We start from the raw sequence: 19,035 nt of genomic DNA, 5'->3' as shown, positions 1-19,035 counted from the left end.
TCAATATCCCTCATGAATATAATTGCAAAACAGTTTCAAAAATTTTAAAACGTATCAGCGAATAAAATTCAACAATATACAGAAGGATAACACAACATGACTAACTAGAGTTCCTTTTTCCCCCCGTCTTTGCCACTTGAATCAGAAACTAACTAGGGTTTATTTCAGAAATTTAATGGCTGAATATTTTGAAAATTCAATCAATCGTAATTCACTGTGTTAAAGAATGAGAGAGAAAAGAATATGACCTTTTTAAGAGATAGGGAAAATTCATTTGATAAAATTCAACAGCCATTCAAGATAAAACCTTTGAACAAACTAGGAATGAAAGGTTACTTCCTCAGTCTAAGACAAGGCACCAAAGAAAAACTCACATCCAACTTCCCTCATATTTAATAGTGAAAACCTGAAAGTTCTCTCCTGGGATATGGAACAAGACAATGAATCTATTTCCCCTACTTTTATTTAACATTGCACTGGAGGTCCTAGCCTGTGGAATGAAGGAAGTTTCTGAAATAAAAGGCCCAACTAGAAAAGAAGAAGTAAAACTGCCTTTATTTGCATGATGTTTATGGATCTAGAAAGCAACTACCACAACTAATAAGTGAATTTAGCAAAGTTTCAGGTTACAATGTTTATGTACAAAATAAATTGCGTTTTGTAAACTAGCAGTGATCAATTGGAAAACAAATTTAAAAAATACATTTATAATAGTTCAGACATATCATAGAAGGAGACATATGAATGGTCAATAAGCACATGAAAAGATGCCCAACATCATTAATCATCAGGAAAGCACCAATTAAAAACACAATGATACACCATGGCACACTCACGAGAATGGCTAAAATAAAGACCGACAATACCAAGTGCTAACAAGACTGTGGAGCAACTGAAACTCTCATACATTGGTGGTGGAAATGTAAAATGGTATAGCTAGTTTGGAGAGCAATATGGCAACTTCTTAAAAAGGTAAACATTCAACTACCGTAAGACCTATTCTTTAGGTTTATAGCTAAGAGAAACAAAAATATTAATATATATCTATACAAGGATGTATACAAGAATGTGCACAGCAGGCAAATGAATAAACATTGGTATATCCATACAATGGAATACTACTCAGCCCTAAAAAGGAATGAACTATGGATACATGGAACTACGTGGAATCTCCAAATCATTACCAGAACTAATAAGTGAATTTAGCAAAGTTTCAGGTAACAATGTTTACATATGAAATCAATTGCATGTTATAAACTAGCAATGATCAACTGCAAAACAAAAATTTAAAAATATATTAATATTTATAATAGCTCAGACGCATCACAGAAAAATATACACCAATGGCCAATAAGCACATGAAAAGACATCTAATGTCATTAATCATCAGGGAAGTACAAATTAATACACGATACACCATGCCACACTATGCTGAGTAAAAGAAGTCAAATAAAAACCTAGTGTATAATGTGTCATTCCAGTTATAAACATTGTAGTTTCAGTGAGTACATACACTTGGGATAACATCTATGTTAGTTCCCTAGGGCTGCTGTAACAAAGTACCACAAGTGGGTAGTTCAAAACAACTAAGTTTATTCTCTCACAGTTCTGGAGACTAGTAGTCTGAAATTAAGGTACTTTCAGGACCACGCTCTCTCCAGAGGCCCTTCCTTGCCTCTTCCTAGCTCTGGTGGTTGCTGGCAATTCTTGCCACTCCATGACTTGTAGCTGCCATCACTCCAATCTCTGCCTCCATCATCACATGACCTTCCTCCTCATGTGTCTCCTATGTGTCATCAAATCTCTCTCCAACACCAGCCATTGGATTTAAGGCCCACCCTGATCCAGGATGACCTTCTCTTTACTTGATGACGTCTACAAAGACCTTATTTCCATATAAGACCATGTTTGCTTTAGACTTCAATGTATCTTTCTGGGGGACGTAATTCAACCCCCAACACCAAAACCATAGTCAAGATAACGAACATATTCATCCCCAGCAAAGTTGCCTAATGCCCTGAGAGATGCTGTCCAAAGTAGATGTTAAGTAGATGTTAAGAGAGAGAAATATCCTGACTTCTCCCTTCCCATTTCTAATCTCCCACAAGTGCACACTGTTGGCCAAATACAGATGAAAATCGGAGACTTCCAGAGTCTGGGAAATGCTGTCTGCAGGGGCCATTCCTTGTGATGCCACGCAGGCCAGGGGAAGGTAGGACCCAGGATCCGACAGCAAACAGGCCAGTGTATGACACAGACTGCTTTAGCATGACGGTTTAACAGGAAGGTGCCTTGGATCAAGGCAGTTAAGAGTACAGCTGATTCTTGGACAACATAGTTTTGAACTGTGTGGGTTCACTTACACGTGGGTTTTCTTCTGCCCCGAGACAGCAAGACCAACCCCTCCTCTTCCTCCTCCTCCTCCTCAGCCTGCTCAACATGAAGACAAGGATGAAGACCTTTATGATGATCCACTTCCACTTAATGCATAGTAAATGTATTTTTTCTTCCTTATGATATTCTTAATAACATTTTCTCTAGCTTACTTTATTGTGAGAATACAGTATATCATACATATAACATACAAAATGTGTTAATCAACTGTTTATGTCATTGTAAGGCTTCTGGGCAACAGTAGGCTATTAGAAGTTCAGTTTCAGAGGAGTTGAAAGTTATTAATATATATGGATTTTCGACTGTGCAAGGAGGGGGTTAGTGCCCCTAAACCCTCTGTGTTCTTCAAGGGCCAACTGTATGTGAAAGATGATTTTGCCATTATTCTGATTCTAACCTGATAGGGAAGTAAAGGTCAGAGGGTATCGCTAGAGAATCCAGGTATTTGGGGAGGTTTTCTTAGGCCTCTGCTTCCTAAACAGAGTACATGCTCACCTCCAGAGGGTACCCAGGATAAACTTGGAAATCTTCCAAATTGTCACTTTGGGGAAAAAATTTGGGCAAAAACATTTCTATTTTTCCTATCTTAAATAGGTGTTGTGACATACATGCATAGACAATAGCACTTTTAAAATCAAATGGACTTTTCCTGTCTTTTACACTGCCATACCCCTAACACCTAGGACAGAGCCTAGTAGGTGTGGAGTGAACGAATGAATAAATGAAATGAATGAAATGAAATGAATGAATAAATGGATGGACTGAAGAGCAGAACATAAAATTTCCATGGCTCCCAGGATAAAACAAGAGATTCCAGAGAAATCTCTTTTGTGGTGGTGGTCTGTTTTGAGCCCCTGTCTAGACTCTGGGTTGGGGGAGGCGGTGGGTGGGTGTCACCATCCTTAACGCTTAGAGGAGGCACCTGGGAGAGAAGCCCTGCCTCAGGCTGACCACCCCGCTATTCCTAGGTAGGGACTGCTGTGAACCCTCCCCCTCACTGGTCTGCCCACCACGTGGTAGCTGGCACTCTTTATCACAGCTGCTCACATACACTCTTGACCTACACCACTCAAGTCCTCACACTGACTTCAGCTCCTCTCTGTGCAGGGGTCCAGTTAGACAGTCTGGTCCCTTCCCTCCCTCCCTCCCTGAGGGCTTCTACTAACCTCCTGATCTGGGAATTCTGAGGACAAAGGTGGGAGGCTGGGCTGTTACACATCCCAGAGGAAAGTACTCTCTCTGTGCATACCTTCAAAGTCTCTGTGCAGTGGGAAAGACCCCCTGTTGCTATTTCCAGAATCTCGAGAAGTTGATGGTAGGACAGACTCTGGGACCCTGCTGACCGGAGCTGGGATCCCAGCACCATGGACATGGAGCCACCACGTTCTCATCCATTTAATAGGGATGCTTCCCTCTGCAGAGCTGTCATGATGAGGTGACAGAATGTACTGCAACCATGCAGCACCAGGCCTGGGACATGGCAAGCTCTCAGTAAATGGTGACACTCTTCAAATCTTTGACACTCCTTCCACGAAGAGGCGGGGTCTAATTCCCCTCCCCTTGAATATGGGCTGGCCATTGTGAATTGCCTCTAGCAAACAGAATTTGGTGCAAGTGACGCTGCTTGACTTCAGGGCCTAGGTCATACAAGGTGATCCAGCGCTCCCACCTGTGTTTCTGTCTCTCAACCTGCCCTTAGAACCAAGCCACCATGCATGAAGAAGCCCAGTCCCACGAAGGAGCCACTTATAAGTATTCTGGCCAAAATCTCAACTACGTTGATCCAGCACCAACAGCCAGACGTGAGTGAACATGCTTTCTAGATGATTCCAGTCCCATCCACTGTCTGACTTCAACCGTCTGAGAGACTTTGAGTAAGAACTGCCTGGTTGAAACCAGTCAAACCTCCAGACCAGGAGAGATAACAAGATATCATTGTTGCTTTATGCCACTAAGTTTGGGATGGCTTGTTAATAAGAGATAGTCTGGGCCGGGCACGGTGGCTCAAGCCTGTAATCCTAGCACTCTGGGAGGCTGAGGCAGGAGGATTGCTGGAGCTCAGGAATTCAAGACCAGCCTGAGCAAGAGCAAGACCCTGTCTCTACTAATAATAGAAAGAAATTAGTCAAACAACTAGAAATAGAAAAATATTAGCCAGGCATGGTGGTGCATGCCTGTAGTCCCAGCAACCTGGGAGGCTGAGGCTGGAGGATCCCTTGAACCCAGGAGTTTGAAGTTGCTGTGAGCTAGGCTGACACCACGGTACTCTAGCCCGGGCAAGAGAGTGAGACTCTGTCTAAAAAAAAAAAAAAAAAGAGAGAGATAATCTGAACAGTTAGAACACAAAGCCCAATATCTGTGACTATAAATTCACTGCCCAGGCCAGGCGCAATGGGCTCATGCCTGTAATCCTAGAACTCTGGGAGGTGGAGGCAGGAGGATCGCTTGAGCTCAGGAGTTTGAGACCAGCCTGAGCAAGAGCAAGACCCCATCTCTACTACAAATAGAAAAATTAGCCAGGAATCATGGCTCGAGCCGGTAGTCCCAGCTACTCTGGAGACTGAGGCAGGAGGATCCCTTGAACCCAGGAGTTTGAGGTTGCAGTGAGCCATGATGACACCACTGCACTCTATCCGGGACAACAGAGCAAGACTGTCTCAAAATCAATAAATAATAATAAACTCACTGCCCACAATCTTTCAGACCCCCAAATCCCTGGGAGATGACCGCTCTCCCTAGTTGGTGAGTGAATCTCGTGGGGACTGACTTACAGAGCACTGAAGTCGGAAAGGCTGGGTGGGCGTGGTGAAGCTGGCGCTGTGAATGGGGTCTGGGTTCTGGCCATCGTTCCACTGGGCCAAGATCGCATCTCGGTAAATGGTCACCCTGGCTGCTTTGAGCGCATCCGCCACTGCGCTCTCCACTGAGTAGTTGTTGATGCAGGTGACGGTGGAGGCAGGCGGGGGCTGCACGAGGAAGATGCAGGAACCCTTCACGCCAACGTTTAAGAGCGTTTCCACGGTGGTGTAAGTATCAATTGTATTCCCATAGACAATGACATTCCCTGGGAAAGGAGAGAAAATGCTAAGATATACAGTCAAAAAAATAAAAATAAACCTTATTAGTCAAATGCTAATAATGCTGAATTGCTCCCTACAACCCTCTCGTTTTTCAGCTGCAGGAAGCCACCGGTGTTACCTAGCAACGGTGACCAAGATAATTTAGTAAAGAATTGGCACAAAACATCCCACAAAGTAGTCAAGTACTTTTAATGCAGAAGTAGGACATTCATTTATGTTCCTATAATTTGAAAGTTGGAATTATGCTGAATGAAACTGTCTAGAATAAAACCTTTTATCTTGTTTTTGTTCCCTATTTGCTACACTTATTAAGGAAACACAATTACTAAAGTTTGCAATATATACTAGTTCTTTCTAAGAGAGGGAAAGAAAATGGTAAAAAATATTCATGCGTATAACGTTACTGATATTTTAATACTTAAATGTTGAACTGAGTTGGTTTCAAGGAAATTTTTCCTTTTTTGAGAACTAAAGACTAGAACATTGTGCTTTTCACCAGATTATTTTATAAAGATTCAAATTCTAATTTAGAATTTAATGTGTCAAGACCTAACCAGCGAGATATATTTTGGTCAGCAAATATAAAATCACAAAATAATCTTGAAAGACTTCCCTTGTTTAAGAACATTTTGATGGTAACCGTCTATGCCATTTGTTTACAATTCTCAAAAATGCTACAGAAGTAATCACGAATATATATGCTGTTCTACTATTTTGCCAATTTTAAGATCAATGACACTATAGATAAGTGATAGTGTATGCTATTTTTGACATTGAGTTGACATTTTTACCTTTTCACAAAGAAAAATTGCTGCAGACTCACTTTTAAGGTGAGATGCAACAATTTTACCACAACACGTATATTTCATTAAATCTCTCTATTTGTCTCCTGTTTATGAAATGGTATGAAAAGGAATTTTACAAGGCAAAATAAATGGGCAAGTATATTAATTCAGTTTGGTTGAAGAAATTATGCCAAAATAGATTCCAATCCACAATTGAAAGGAGGTGTGATGGCTTGTCTTATTTACTTAGGGAAAATAAACTAGAATAACTTTCAGATAGCTTCTCTGAGTTAACAACATCTGGGACGTTCTCTCATCCTCCCTGCTCTTCAACTATGGAAGCCAAAAGGGCAATGAAGTGAGAGTGGGTTCTCCCTTCCTGCCCACGCTGGGATGCTCCAATTTTGTGGCTATGATTTTCTCTCTATTTGGATGCTCTAATGCAACGTTCCTCAGTGAGCTGCATTTTCCTTGGCTGAAAGAGGCAACATTTTGCTTAAATTATTGAGGCTCCCACCTGCTGCGAAAAATGAATCTTGGCTGTCTGGCACAGCAAAGAGTGAGCCTGCCAGGAAAGGCAACACTTGAGCCTAAAACTGTCAAAGGTTTGAGGTCTCCTGCCCTTTTAAAATATGCATGCCAAAACAATATTTATTTTCAGTTGAATGAACTTAAGTGTTTAGGCTCCACACAACTCGGAGTGTAGTATTTCTCCAGTCTCCTTTATGTCCTCTGTTAGCAACTCTATGTGAGCGGGGCTTTTTTGTTACAGGTCTGGGGAGGACCAGGCATGCAGTATGCTGGGTTTGGAGAGCTGTGCTATCTGGCATGGGTTACCCACAGACTGCAGGCAGCTCGAGAGTATGATGGTTTTCAATTCAAAAGGTTTTTATAAAACCTCTAATTCTGAAATTTTTTATAGGTATTCTAACTTTTAAACAGTCTTGGCTATCTTTAAGTTTAATTTGAAACAAAATTCCCTAACAAAAACATGAGACTTTGGTTATCATAACAGTCAGCTGTTGTTGTAATTATGCTGCATAATAAGCCACCCCAAAACTCGATGTTAAACAATGACAAGCACGTTGTTCGTCAGCTCACACCTCTCTGGGCGGGCTACTGTCGGCTGATCTGGCTTCAAGTTGTGGTAGGGTTCAGGTTTGCACCACGTGTGTTTCACCCTTGGACTGACACCCCCCTGAGGCACTTTCTGTGCAGGGGCACAGAAGGACAAGCACAGCCGCCTGGCACATCTCAAGCCTCTGCCTGCATCACATCCACTAACATTCATTGACCAGACCAAGTTGGCATGGCCACACGCATGGTCCAGGGTGTGGGGAAGGACACTCTGCCCACAAAGGGAGGTGGGGGAGGATGGATGTTTGCTGAACAATAGTCCAAACCATCACAGTCATATATTACATAACTGCCTATTTACATAATTTCATCTAAAACTTTTCATTTAAACATGCTTCATATGATTATATAATTACATTTCTCTCATTATTCATTAAATATAGAATATCATTATAATATAATTTTTTAATAAATAAATAAGGGCATATTATAGGTCAAATCATATCCCTCCATAAATATAAGAAGACATGATAAAAACCCAATGCACAAGTAAGCCTTTCCTCTTTGCCACTTCAATCTCTGGCCTTTTGAATGTCTCCACTTTGTGGGAGATTATCCTTTCCATTATTTTGGTGTGATTGTGAGTTCTTTTCACTTTAATTATCACTTTTACTTTGTGAAGAATTTTTCGATTCAATTCATATTTATCTTGTGACTCCTATATGCCAGGCATAAGGCTGAGCACTTTTACACATAATCCCTTATATTACTATTACCATCAATTTATAACAATAACATTTAGAACTGTTAACAATAACATTGGCTTCACTCAAATGCCCATAAATTATTTTTTCATAAGCTGACAGTGAAAATATAAGCATGCAATAATTCATAGAATAACCAAAGTCTTGTATCTTTGGAGATCCCCAGAAAAAGCTAGTAGCCCAAAACTTTGATTATTCATTTTGGGATGAATCAACCTAGTCATAAAAATATGATTACTTATATTTATCAGAGTCATTTTACTAGTTTGGATGGGTTGGAACTAGTGCTTTTGAAGAACCCACATCAAGGCCACAGCCTGCCCATAGCTGTGCCTGGGCCTCCAGCCAGGTGAGCTCCAGTGGGACTGTGTGTGTGCTGGCACCTTTCCTTCCCAGAGCACACCATGGAACATGCTTCTAGGCTTCTCTGTGAGATGACTTCTTTGGACTATCAGCTCCGTGTTTGCCCTTCCCACTGAGTTATCCCTGGGCCCTTGCACAGTGCCTGCCTACAGATGTAGCAATGTTTCCTGACTAGATACATGGATAAGTGTTTGAGATTTATTAGATTGCTGATGCTAAGACTATTTTCTTGCTAATGGGATCATACTTTTGTGCCCTGTAAATATTTAGCACAGAATAACCTCACTGTGGCCAGATTTTCTCCCACTACATATTTCTACTTGGTATTCACTATTAATCTAGCACTAAAAGAAATATCCAGCCACAGAACGGGTTGTGTACCTGAGATTTGTAAAATAGAAACATGTTCCCCTTAACAGTGTTAGATCTGGTTTAGGTCTCTAGCGTAACTCACAAAATCCTACATAATCTTAAATGTAACAAAAATTGTGTGTACCTGCTACAAATTACATTAATAGATATAAAATAATACTGCTACCATATTTATGGCATTTAAACTCAGGGAAACAAGAAATCACATCTTTAGTGTGCCATTTGAGGAAAGACAGACATTGAGCAGATAGAACAGGTTTGTAATGATGCTGCGAGGAACTTCTGGGAGTTCTTAGGAGTTTTAAAGGTTTACAGCGCTGGTTTTCTTTTAGATGTAAATTTGATTTCAGGTCATAGGGCTTTCTTATATTTTACCTGGAGGTTAGCAGATTGTCTAACTCTCATGTTGCAATGGTTAGGCCAAGTTTTGGCTGAATCAAGGAAGGATGATGGGGAAGAAAAGAAGTGGAGAGAGGAAGAAAGGTGGGCAGAGATATATCAGCAGAGCCTCAGAGAAATAGATTTTCCTCAATTCCTGAGTAAGAGTTAGATGGAAGGAAGAGTTTAAAAGTAGGTTAAAGAAGCTTGAGGACCAGCTCACCCAACCCAGTCCCACCCAGCCCCACCCAGCCTCACTCCCCCACCTGCCCCTGCAGGGGTGGGGAATAAAGACACACCTGGAAGCTTCAGGACCCTACCCACCACCTGAGGCGCCTCTCCAGAAAAACAAGAGCTATTTACAGGACCCCAAAACAATATTACAGCTTGCTCCTCCTGGCAAGCACCACCTACTGACAGGGAGGTCATTTGCATGCCCTTTTACTGAATTTACTGACTCATCTTATAGGGTGTGGTTGATTCTAACTAACAAGCATCACCTACTGGCTCAGAGACTAAACTGGAAATGTCATTATCTAAATGAAAATCCAAAGGTAAGAAGCAACAGCTGCTCCAGATGGGAAGGAATCAGTGAAAGAACTCTGAAAGTATGAAGAATCAAACTGAAAGGACACCCCAAAGGGGACCACCAGCTCTGCAGCAATGGATAACAACCAAATTCAGAACACTGAAATGACAGAAGAAGAATTTTAAACATGGTTTGTGAGAAAACTCAATGATATGCAAGAGAAAATGGATACTCAACAAAAGGAAACAACAACAAAAAATCCAGGACTTGGAAGAAAAATTCACCAAAGAAATAGAAATATTAAAGAAAAATCAAACATAACTTCTGGAAGTGAAGAATTTATTCAAAGAACTACAAAACACAGTGGAAAGCCTCAAGAATAGGATAGATCAAAGAGAAGAAAGAATCTCAGGGATTGAAGATAACACCTTTCAATTAAACAAGTCAGTCGCAGAGATAGAGCAGAGAAATAAGAGAAAAGAGCAAAACCTACAAGAAATGTGGGATTATGTGAAGAGGCCTAACATGAGAATCATAGGCAACCCTGAGGGTGAAGAAAAAAATATATAAGGGTAGGATAAACTATATAATGGAGGAAAATTTCTCTGGCCTTGCTAGAAATCTAGATATACAGGTACAAGAAGCTCAAAGGACTCCTGGGAGATTAACTGCAGACAGGAAGACACCACAACACATAGTCATCAGACTGGCCAAAATAAACATGAAAGAGGTCCTCCTATGAGCTGTAAGGTGAAAGCAGCAGGTAACCTACAAAGGAAAACCCAACAGACTAACTGCAAATTTCTCAACTGAGACCTTACAAGCAAGAAGAGACTGGGGCCCCATTCTCACTCTTCTCAAACAGAATAATACCCAGCCTAGAATTTTGTATCCTGCAAAACTAATTTTCTTATACAAAGGAGAAATAAAGATCCTCTCAGCCAAGCAAAGACTGAGGGAATTCATCAACATAAGACGTGCCCTCCAAGAAGTACTAAGAACAGCATTGCACATGGATCAGCACAATAGACACTCACCAGTGTAAAATAATCCAAAAGCTAAAGGTCAAAGGCCAGATACCACAATGACTCACAAGAGAAAACAAAGCAACAAAGTTCAACGCAACAGGATGAACATAAATTTGTCCCATTTATCAATTCTTTCAATAAATGCGAATGGCTTAAACTGACCACTAAAGAGACATAGCCTGGCCGAATGGATAAATATACACAAGCCAAGTATCTGCTGTCTTCAGGATACACACCTAACTCACAAGAATGCATTCAGACTCAAGGTAAAGGGATGGAAAACAATATTCCATGCAAATGGAAACCAAAATAAAGCTGGCATAGCAGTTCTGATTTCAGATAACTTAGTCTTCAAATCAACAAAAGTAATGCAAGACAAAGATGGCCACTATGTAATGGTGAAGGATATAATTCAACAAGAAGACATAACAAATATATTTATGCACCTAACTCTGGTGCACCCAGATTCATAAAGCAAATCCTACTTTACCTAAACAAAATGATAAACAGCAACACTGTAATAGCCAGGGATTTGAACATCCCTCTGACAGAATAGGGCAGATCCTCCAAACTGAAAGAATAAACAAAGAAACAATGGACTTAAAAAGAACTCTAGAACAAATGGGCCTGACTGACATTTATAGACCATTTTACCCCCAAATCACTGAATATATGTTTTTCTCATCAGCTCATAGGGGACATTATCTAAAATTGATCATATCCTAGGCCACAAAACATGTCTCAACAAATTAAAAAAAATAGAAATTATACCATGCATCTACTCAGACCACAGTGGAATAAAATTAGAAATCAACTCCAACAGAAACTTTCATCTCTACACAAAGACATGGATACTAAACAACCTTCTGCTGAATGACTATTGCATTAAGGAGGAAATTAAGATAGAAATCAAGAGTCTTTGAACTAAATGATAAAGGAGACACAAGTTATCAAAATCTGTGGGACACAGCTACAGCAGTCCTGAGAGGAAAATTTATGTCCATAAATGCCTACATCCAAAAGACAGAAAGATCACAAATCAATAATCTAATGAATTGTCTCAAAGAACTGGAAAAGGATGAGAAAACTAACCCCAAACCCAGCAGAAGAAAAGAAATAACAAAGATCAGAGCAGAACTAAATGAAATTGATAATAAAAAAAAATACACAGGAGATTAATAAAACAAAAAGTTTTATTAATTCTTTGAAAAAATAAAAAAAAAATTGACATGCCACTTGCTAGATTAACAAGAAGCAGAAAAGAAAGGCCTCTAATAAGCTCCATCAGGAATGAAAAAGTAGACATTGCAACTGATACCATGGAAATACAAAATATCATCTATGAATACTATAAAAAATTATATGCACATAAACTTGAAAACATGGAGGAAATGGACAAATTCTTAGAAACATACAGACTCCCTAGGCTCAATCATGAAGAAATAGAATTCCTGAACAGACCAATATCAAGTACAGAAATTGAAGCAGCAATAAAAAAAACCTTCCTAAAAAAAAAAGTCCCAGATCAGATGGTTTTACACCCAAATTTTACCATACCTACAAAGAAGAACTGGTGCCTCTCCTGCAGAAATTATTCCACAACATTGAGAACGAAGGAATCCTCCCCAACACATTTTATGAAGCTAACGTTACCCTGATACCAAAACCAGGAAAGAATGCAACAAAAAAAGAAAACTACAGACCAATATCCCTTATGAATATGAATATAGATGCAAAAATTCTCAACAAAATCCTAGCAAACTGAATTCAGGTGCTTATCAAAAAAATAATGCATCACAACCAAGTGGGCTTCATCCCAGAGATGCAGGGATGGTTAACATATGCAAATCTATAAATGTAACTTGCCACATAAATAGAAGTAAAAACAAAGATCACATGATCCTCTCAATAGATGCAGAAAAAGAATTTGACAAAATTCAGCACCCTTTTATGATAAGAACGCTTAACAAAATAGGCATAGACAGGACTTACCTAAAATGATACAAGCTATATATGACAAACCCACAGCCAACATCATACTGAACAGGGAAAAACTGAAAGCATTCCTGCTTAGAACTGGAACCAGACAAGGTTTCCCTCTATAACCACTTCTATTCAACATAGTGCTGGAAATCCTAGCTAGAGTAATCAGACAAGAGAAGGAAATCAAGGGCATCCAAATGGGGGCAGAAGAGGTCAAACTATCATTCTTTGCTGATGATATGATCTTATATTTAGAAAACCCCAAAGATTCTGACATGAGACTACTGGAATTGATAAACAAATTCAGCAAAGTCTCAGGTCTCAGGTCACAAAATCAATGTACAGAAATCAGCAGTATTCCTATACGCCAGCAACAGTCAAACAGAACCAAATCAAAGACTCAATACCTTTCACATTAGCAACAAAGAAAATAAAATACCTAGGAATATATTTAATTAAGGAGGTGAAAGACCTCTACAGGGAGAATTACAAAACACAGATGAAGAGAATAGCAGAGGATGTAAACAGGTGGAAAACCATACCATGCTCATCGGTTGGCAGAATCAACATTGCTAAAATGTCTATGCTACCCAAAGTGATCTACAGATTCAATGCAATCCCTATTAAAATACCAACATAATTTTTCACAGATCTAGAAAAAAATAATTCTACACTTCATATCAAACCAGGGAAGACCCTGTATAGCAAAAGCAATCTTAAGCAAAAAGAACAAATTGAGAGGCATCAATTTACCAGACTTCAAGCTATACTACAAGGCTATCGTAACTAAAACAGCATGCATAGACCAATGGAACAGAACTGAGAACTCAGATATAAAACCATCCTCATTTAGCCATCTAATCGTTGACAAAGCAAACAAAAACATACACTGGGGAAAAGAATCCTTATTCACTAAATGCTGCTGGGAAAATTGGATAGCCACATGTAGAAGACTAAAACAGAATCTGCATCTCTCACCTCTCACAAAAATCAACTCACGGTGGATAACAGCCTTAAACCTAAGATGTGAAATTATAAGAATTCCAGAAAAAAATGTTGGAAAAACTCTTACAGACATTGGCCTAGGCAAACAATTTATGAAGAAGACCCCAAAGGCAATCACAGCAAAAACAAAAATAAATAAATGGGACCTGACCAAATTACAAAGCTTCTGCACAGCCAGGGAAACTATCATGAGAGCAAACAGACAATTGACAGAATGGGAGAAAATGTTCACCTGCTACACATCTGATGAAGGGCTGATAACTGGAATCTATGTAGAACTCAGGAAAATCAGGAAGAAAAAAATCAAACAATCCCATTAAAAAGTGGGCAAAGGACAAGAACAGAAATTTTTCAAGAGAAGACACACTAATGGCCAGCAAACATGAAAAAATGCTCAACATCTCTATTCATTGGGGAAATGCAAATCAAAACCACAATGAGATATCACTTAAATCCAGTGGGAATGGCTTTTATCATAAAGTCCCAGAACAATAAATGTTGGTGTGGATGCAGAGAGATACAACCACTCATACACTGCTGGTGGGACTGCAAACTAGTACAACCTCTGTGGAAAGTAATATAAAGATACCGCAAAGAGGTACGAGTAGAACTACCATTTGATCCAGCAATCCCATTACTGGGCATCTACCCAAAGGAAAAAAAGACATCTGCACTCAAATATTTGTAGCAGCACAATTCACAATTGCAAAGATGTGGAAACAACCCAAGTGCCCATCAATACATAAGTAGATTAACAAAATGTGATATATGTATACCATGGAGTACTACTCAGACTCAAAAAACAATGGTGATCTAGCACCTCTTGTATTATCCTGGATAGAGTTGGAGCCCATTCTTCTAAGTGAACTATCACAAGAATGAAAAAACAAGCACCACATGTACTCACCATCAAATTGCTATTAACTGATCAACACTTATGTGCACATATAGTGGTAACAGTCATCGGGTGTCGGGCAGGTGGGAGGGGGCAGGAGGGAATGGATATATTCACACCTAATGGGTGCAGTGCGCACCATCTGGGGAATGGACACGCTTAAAGCTCTGACTCAGGCGGGGCAAAGGCAACATATGTAACCTAAACATTTGTACCTGGTAACATGCTCAAATTAAAAAATAAAAAAGTAAGTTAAAGAAAGTGGTTGCTGGAAGTGTAGGTGGGATGAACTGAGGGGTAAGTGACTAAAGAGGGAACACCATGTTTGCTTTGCCTGAGGGAAGCGCTGTGGCTGACGGTTGTGTGCCAGCCAGTGTGTGCAGGGCATGGCTGGGGTTCCGCGGGCACAGAGCAGCCTGACAGCTGTATAGACAGAGTGAGGCAGCCCCAGCACGTGGGGCGCGAGGACATATGTTCTTTTATAGCATACTTTTAACAAGCCAGAAAACTTCAGTTAGTTAAAGAGGAATTTAACCCACATATTTCTACCACTCAGGTGCTTTATGACTCATGGAGTCCTTGCAAATATTTAGAAGGAGGTAACACATTGCAGGGGCTTCTTTCACATAATTGGGATGTCATATACACTGTTTTCAAGTTTCCATGTGCATATGGAAGAAAAAGAGTGGGAAAACCAAGGATTTTCCCTGGACATCAATTTTATGCAAAAAGATCTGGTCACTATTTTCTTTCCAGCTAAGCTTATAAGAAATGACCAGTTTTTGCACTTGATGTGACAGGTGACCGAGGTAAAGAGTGGGCTGCCCTGCTTCGAAATGGCAAGAGGTAACTGATGATTACAACACTCTGGGTGGATTTTCAGTAAAGGATAAGAGAACATAACCATAGCAGTTTTCATGCAAGGCCAGTCTTTGTTGCCCTTTTTAGGGAATAAATTATTCATTACTAAGATTACAGATATGAAACAGGCAGCAGGGTCCAAAGGAGAGCACGAGGAAAAAGACAACTGTGTGAAAGCTCCTAAAATTGGAGCTGGGAAGAAGAAGCCCAATTCTCTCACTGCTGCCGGGCAGCAGCCTTGGAAACAGAATGTGAGATAAGAAAGAAAAAGAAAAAACAAAAACAAACAAACAAACAAACAGAATGTGCAAGGGTGGGCTTCCAAGAGGAAGGAGGGGCTTCAGTGTCGACAGCCTGGGTGGGGAGAAAGAGAGGGAAGACGGTGCAAACCAGGACCTGGGCGGTGGTCAATTCCTCTCTTCAGTCTGAAAGGCACCAGACCTGGGCTCAAAACGCTGGCATGAATGCACAGGTGATCTTTTTGCTTTTTGACACACACTGCTTGAAGGTATTATATAAATGAACACACGGGCAATGTTGATAGTGATCAGCTAAATAAGGCTTTCCCACTTTAAAGTTTCAACTATAATAATGCACCCAGATTCAAAAGGTTCTTCAATTTATGTTAATCACGGGGGGTGGGGGGGGGGAAGATGCCAGTTTCAGCATCCTTGTTCCTGAAGACAGTAAATAAGAGTTTCAGGAGTTGGAAATGTCACTAATAATGAAAGGTAAAATGACTTTATAGAAAAGAAAAGCTAAGCTGATTTCCCTATTAAGTTCATGAAATAAAATACAGTGTTATTTTTTTAGTCATAGACTTACCCTAAAAGTAAATTTTTCAGGGTATAACTTTTTTTTAAAAAGGATTTTCAATAGATACCAAAAAGGCATTTTATTTTTTTGAACTGAGTGCTTTGCTTTTGAGGACCTAGAAAGTGTGCTTTGCTGCCATTTCATGATCATGCTCAATGCTCTACAGATGAAGGATTCTCCAAGGAGAAAATCATGACTTGGAAAGAAGGGAGGATTTCCTGATGTGCTGGTCTGCTCAGGAAAGCAGATCTCGAGAGCATAGGAAATGAATTCAGGATTTATGCACACAGATATTAACATTAATTTTTCCTCATAGTTATATTTTTAAGGCCAGAGAAAATAAGAGTTATATATATTTTATAGTCTATGTATTTTTAATTATTTCCATGCATATTTACCTATTCTGTTGTGTTTTAATGATGAAATTATATTTCCTTTTTCCACTTCAGAATAGACACATAGTGGTTATGTATGACCTCATTCATCCTCAGAAGAGGCATGTGAGATAGGTTTTGTTATTTTCTCCAGAAAACTGAGCACAGAGAGGTTAAATAATGAGCTCGAGTTCACACAGCAAGTAGGTGGGCCAGCAGGACTCAGGATCCTATGAGTTTAGTTTCAGAACCAGGGCTCACACCCCTGCACTAGGCTTGCAGATGGACATGTAACGTGTAACTAAAAATGTACCTAAATCGGCATTTTGTCTGGATAAACATCTTAGGCAAATAACTATTACAGACAATGACAGAATTTTAAATAGACATTATAGAATATTAATAAATTATAAAATAAACATTCACTTAAAAACCATGTCATGCCCACGAACGGACCAGATAATGCTCTTTTTATTTTTGTAAGTCAAAAGCCTATGATTTCTATGCCCCAATTGTGACCTGTCCCCTTTTGCTCTGCCAAATAAAAAGGGAAGAATATATTAGATATAACGTAACAAAGGCTTTGTTCAGTGATGCATGCTCTGGAATTTTAATGTTATACTTTTCCTACAAACATGCTTTTAATAAGGCAGTAAACTGTATTTAGCTAAAGATGAAAATAATTGATCCATTTCAAGCCATTAAGGCAGTTTTATTTATTTATTTTTTTTACTTTACTTTCATCCTACTTTTCATTTTCATGGAAAGTACAGAGGTAATAGCAGATGAATTTCAATTAGTTTCAATTAGTGCCATAAACTGTTATAATGTATCAGGTTGCTGGGTTCTATCAGAACCCCCCAGTGGAACACACTGCTCGCTTCCTTTGCAGGTGAAAGCGGCATTTGAGCCTGTGATGTCAGCTCTTCTCCATGGCACCAGAGCAGTTCTAATAGTTTAGGGTAATTTTCATCTATAAACCCATCCAACTCTAGAGCCCACGAAATGAAGTCCTTCTGGCTAGACTAATTCCATCACAGAATCACTGTGTTCTCCTTTGGAAGCAGAGAATAGTGAGATAAAACAGTGACTGGGAGGGGCTGCATTTTGGGGTGGTGTCTGCGTGTATTTGCAATGGACAGAGATTCAGAGGAGAACCAGCCTCTTCCTGGGAACATCCATTGTTCCTGCTGCCCACCATCCACCGTCCTTCTAGAACAATCTCTCTCCATCGTTCTCAGGGAACCAGCCCCTCCCTTTATGTCCCTCTGCTTCAGTAAAGTCAGGCCTGGTGTTTCCCAGGACGCAGGGTGTGGTTCCCGGATGGACAAGCCCCCCAGTCACAGCCAGTGAGATCTCTTCTCAGACTCCCGTGAGAAGGGCACTGTCCCCTGCTCCCTTGTCCCAACTCGCACCCGGAACTACTTAGGGAAGGGGAAATTAGCCCTGAGGGAGTAAAAGTAAACTACTATGAAAAAATGTCCACATTTCTTCTGTTATTAGGATGATACGAAATGTCCAGCAATGGTAATGGATAGCACTATCCGATCTTTCAAAGGAGCAGGAATGCAGTCCTATCCCTTTTTTTTCATGATGGGCCAGACTTCTAGCTCCTGGCTTCAAATACCATCATCCCATAACTGACTTAGAGATAAGCTAGAAGTAGCTGTGCCAACAGGACCACCAAATGGAGCAAGACTGACCGCTTCCCGCCATCACCTGCTGCTTGGCCTCAACCGGGTACAGCCATCCTGGGTAACTCATGCTCACTAGGTCACTTTCTCTCTGCTGGCACAGGTACTACGGATGGAAGGGTCACCTTCCTAAAGTGCTGTCTGTGCACAGCATCACCCATCCCCTGGTCACCCCCTTCTCTGGGGCCCCATTCCCTAAAAAGTGACCAGTTAAACTTGGATATGGCAGGACACTTTGAGGTCTGCTATGGTGTCTCTCCCACCTGCTCCTGTGCCCTCATCTCCTGTGCTGCCCTTCATAGACTCTGCCCAGCCGGAACTGTCAGCTCAGTGTCTCTTGGACACAGTCCAAACTTCCCCAACTTCTCTCTCTGTTTGCTTATCCTCCCCACTTTTAAGGCTGAGCTCAACTCTTCCTTTCTCCCTACCTTTTGCATAGAGACTAATACCCTCGACTTCACCATTACCATGACGGCAGGGGCTGAGACTTGCAGTCTGAGGAAACTTCAGTGTGTGGCAGTAATTCCACTATATGTATTAGTATCAGTAATGCTAACAGCAGCTTATAGTTATAGAACTCTTTCTGTGTATGACAGACTGTCCCGAGTATGGCATGTATTATACTATACTATTATAC

At 40.3% G+C, this 19,035-nt stretch overlaps 1 protein-coding gene across 1 annotated transcript in view; it reads right to left on the bottom strand.

Moving 5' to 3' along the window:
• CFAP61 (cilia and flagella associated protein 61) overlaps positions 1-19,035 on the bottom strand; it is a 254,315-nt gene that overhangs the window by 66,897 nt on the left and 168,383 nt on the right. Inside the window, exon 21 of the mRNA XM_069496104.1 lies at positions 5,166-5,458. Within this exon, the coding sequence (XP_069352205.1) occupies positions 5,166-5,458 (293 nt within the window). The remainder of the gene's footprint in view (positions 1-5,165; positions 5,459-19,035) is intronic.

This window comes from Eulemur rufifrons, chromosome 20 (genome assembly GCF_041146395.1).
Source record: "Eulemur rufifrons isolate Redbay chromosome 20, OSU_ERuf_1, whole genome shotgun sequence".
Lineage (NCBI taxonomy): Eukaryota > Metazoa > Chordata > Mammalia > Primates > Lemuridae > Eulemur > Eulemur rufifrons.
This window is presented reverse-complemented; position numbering and strand designations above follow the sequence as displayed.